The sequence below is a fragment of the Cyphomyrmex costatus genome, unplaced genomic scaffold (assembly GCF_001594065.2).
Source record: "Cyphomyrmex costatus isolate MS0001 unplaced genomic scaffold, Ccosl1.0 scaffold1011, whole genome shotgun sequence".
Taxonomy (NCBI): Eukaryota; Metazoa; Arthropoda; class Insecta; order Hymenoptera; family Formicidae; genus Cyphomyrmex; species Cyphomyrmex costatus.
In genome coordinates this window covers 1-3,162 of record NW_017274968.1, presented here as the reverse complement: position 1 = coordinate 3,162, position 3,162 = coordinate 1, and the positions used below count along the sequence as shown (strand labels likewise).

At 29.9% G+C, this 3,162-nt stretch overlaps 2 protein-coding genes across 2 annotated transcripts; one reads left to right on the top strand and one right to left on the bottom strand.

Moving 5' to 3' along the window:
- Window positions 1-1,254: 1,254 nt before the first annotated feature.
- On the top strand, window positions 1,255-2,215 carry LOC108772884 (uncharacterized). Its single transcript, XM_018538531.1, has 4 exons — window positions 1,255-1,362; window positions 1,496-1,576; window positions 1,683-2,043; window positions 2,114-2,215. Exons 1-3 carry the CDS (start codon window positions 1,255-1,257, stop codon window positions 2,037-2,039), a joined length of 546 nt encoding a protein of 181 aa, XP_018394033.1. The 3' UTR covers window positions 2,040-2,043; window positions 2,114-2,215.
- A 209-nt stretch (window positions 2,216-2,424) lies between these two features.
- On the bottom strand, window positions 2,425-3,070 carry LOC108772902 (putative nuclease HARBI1). Its single transcript, XM_018538555.1, has 3 exons — window positions 3,038-3,070; window positions 2,747-2,943; window positions 2,425-2,635 (listed from the first exon to the last, which is right to left on the bottom strand). Coding segments are annotated over exons 1-3 (378 nt in total). The 5' UTR covers window positions 3,040-3,070; the 3' UTR covers window positions 2,425-2,456.
- Between the last annotated feature and the right edge of the window lie 92 nt (window positions 3,071-3,162).

Below are 3,162 nucleotides of genomic sequence, written 5' to 3'. Positions count from 1 at the left end.
GCCAGTAAAAAGTGACGTCAGGATTTGTTGCGTTTCTATGCCCTACGCTTTCTACAGTTTTCGTTTCATATTACAGTTTCATTTCATATTTTCGTCATCAGTGATCTTCATTGAATAGATAAGTAAATAATATATATTCCATGTAGCAATGTTTACTTGCAACTCTGTAATATTTGGGTACCGGAACGAAATCGTTGTCTAACCTCTTTAGTCGCCGGGGTCAATTATTTTAAGGGTACCGAAATATTACAGAGTTGCAAGTAAACATTGCTACATGGAATATATATTATTTACTTATCTATTCAATGAAGATCACTGATGACGAAAATATGAAATGAAACTGTAATATGAAACGAAAACTGTAGAAAGCGTAGAGCATAGAAACGCAACAAATTTTATTCTAATTTACTCGACTAACCTCCATTCATCTATTTGCATTATACTTTTCTCTATTACCTATTATCTTCTTAATTCATCATTTCAGACAATCAACTCACTCATACTCCTACACCTCGCTCGATCAATCAATCAACTTATCTAAACAAACCTTTTACACATTCTATTCCTCGCAACTCTTCTTTCTCTTTTAAATCCGTAACAAAAAATCTATATTCATACCTATACATTATCCTACGTCTCACTCTATCAATCAACTTATCTATATATACCTTTTACTCACGCTTTCTTTATAATTTCTTTACTTCGCCTAACAACTTACACAGAATTTCCTTTCTATTCATTCTTATATATTCCTGGCTCATTACCTTGCCTCACATTTCTTTCCTTTTCAATTCTTGTTCCATATTCCTCGCAGCTTTTTCCTCTTTTAAATCTATATCTAAAACTAAATCTGCATTTCATATAATTCTGCCTTAAGCATTTTCTTATCCAGAAAGTCCTCGTGTATCCTTGTCTTCATCACGTCTTCATCTCCATTCCTTGTTCTTTATCCTCTTTGTACGAACCTTCATAGAAACGCAACAAATCCTGACATCACTTTTTACTGGCGAGAATGGGAACACTTCTCCAGTCAGTAAGATGACGTCATCCTAGTAATATTATTTTACTGACTGGCAAAGGGACTATGGGAAGACAGCCCATGTATGAAGGAAAATGTGAAAAGTAAAATCACTAAACATGTCACCACATCCATAAAGAAATTACTAGGATAATACTAGTATTATTATGATGCGACATCTGGATATTTGAAAAGGATAAGAATATATGGTATGATAAACATAATAAATTACAAAAATGAACGTAACAGTAAAACAAAAAGAAATATTATTAAATCTATTAAAAGAGAATACAGAATTAGTTAGGGGTCGCATAGACCGAAAAGGAGAAAGTAAACGAAAATTAGTAAGTTAAACATTAGTAAGTTAAATTGATCACAAATCTTATGCAAAATTTTGTCTTATAATTTTACTGTTTTCATATCAGAATGTCATAAAAATAAAATTTTATTTAACAAATAATATATGAACATTTTCAGAAGGATATGTGGAATGTGATAGCCGAAAATATTAATAAAAGTAACGAAGGTCCTCAAAAAACTGGACAAGAATGGGCAAAGGTTAAAGACATACATTTCTATTATATATTTAGTTTTTTAATATACAAGATGAATTAAAGTTTAAAAAAAAAAAGAATAATTTTTGATTATATCTGTAATTTTGCAGACATGGAAAGATATTAAGGCATATATTTTTAAAAAAGAAGCAAAAAGACGGAGTTATGTACAAGGAACAGGTGGTGGACCGCCTTCTAAAGTACCTTTTTCTAGTTTTGAAGAAGATGTATTACAGTTGTTGACGCTAGAAGCAGCCGGATTGGAAAACATCCCAGAAGGAGGACTAATAAATATTGTAGAAGAAGTACAACCTTTACAAGAATGTAATTATCAAAATACAATGCAAGAACAGAACATACAATGCTCAGAAATAGAAATAGATGAAACAGAAAATGTATCAACAAATGTTAATATAAGGCAACATAGTAGAAAGAATCAAACAGTAGTACAGGAAAAGAATACATGAAAAGGTAATTTTGAATGGAAAGCCTATTATGTATGTAATTATAATTTTTTTTTTAAATTAAAATTTTTTAACAGCAGGCAAGTCTGTGCATCAATTATCATACAATATGCTAGAAATTCAAGAAGCTAAATTAGAATTAAAGAAAAAAGAATTAAGAATTAGAAGAAAACAACTAAAGATGCAAAAAATATCCTAACAGAATTAAAAGAAATAAAATTAAGTTTACAGACACTGAACGGATTTCTAATATAAAAAATATTAACATAATTTAATTTATAAGTTTTAAATTTACAGGTTTTGTGCAATACGAATAATGTAGAAAAGTTTATTTTGTTTTGTTTATAAAATTTATTCGTAATGTAAAGAAAAATTTATTTTTGTCTTAAATAAAAGAATTAATATTATAAACTAATTTAGTTATGCAAAATATCTTTCAATTATTGCTTCACGTGTCGCATGTCCTCTTGCACGCATATTTGCATTTTCTGCCTCAATTCCTTCTTCAGGAAAATCTTCTTCTTCTAAATATATTTCTTCAGGAACGTTATATTGCTTAGCAATATTGTGTAATACGCATGTCGCATTTATTATAAGTGCTAAAACACACACACACACACACACACATATAATAACAAATTAACAAAATTCTATAATAATTTTGAGTATATTTCTTTATAAACTGTTATTGCGTGTTAATTACATCTTACCAGCAAATTCTGGTGTATAATGTAATGCCCTTTCTTTGCGTAAACATCTCCACCGTCCCTTCCATATGCCTATTGTCCTTTCTACTGAACATCGTGCTGTAGCATGACAATCTGTATAAGAAGCACTTGGAGATCCTGCTGGCTGATTCAGTTTAGGTGTCATTAGATATGGTAATAAGGGATACCGCCAGAATCTCCTAAAAACACAATTAATTATATGTTTTAGTAACAAGAGCAGTTCCACAAATTATATATCTGTGCGTGTATGTACAAATTTGACTTATATAAAACATTTTTTAAATATATTTTAATCGAATTTTATTACCTAATAACCAGATATTTCGTCTTCTGTTTTCATATTTATTTAACATGTGTCTCGACAATTGAGACGAGTTCCATACTCTTGCATCGTGCGT

What these genes read in the sequence shown, in the direction of transcription:
- LOC108772902 (XM_018538555.1), bottom strand. An exon ending in TTATACACCAGAATTTGCTG is followed by an intron (nt 2,636 to 2,746) that starts GTAAGATGTAAT and finishes TGTGTGTTTTAG; the next exon opens with CACTTATAATAAATGCGACA.
- LOC108772884 (XM_018538531.1), top strand. Translation starts at nt 1,255, where the DNA reads ATGAACGTAACAGTAAAACAAAAAGAAATATTATTAAATCTATTAAAA. An exon ending in GAGAAAGTAAACGAAAATTA is followed by an intron (nt 1,363 to 1,495) that starts GTAAGTTAAACA and finishes GAACATTTTCAG; the next exon opens with AAGGATATGTGGAATGTGAT. An exon ending in CTGGACAAGAATGGGCAAAG is followed by an intron (nt 1,577 to 1,682) that starts GTTAAAGACATA and finishes GTAATTTTGCAG; the next exon opens with ACATGGAAAGATATTAAGGC.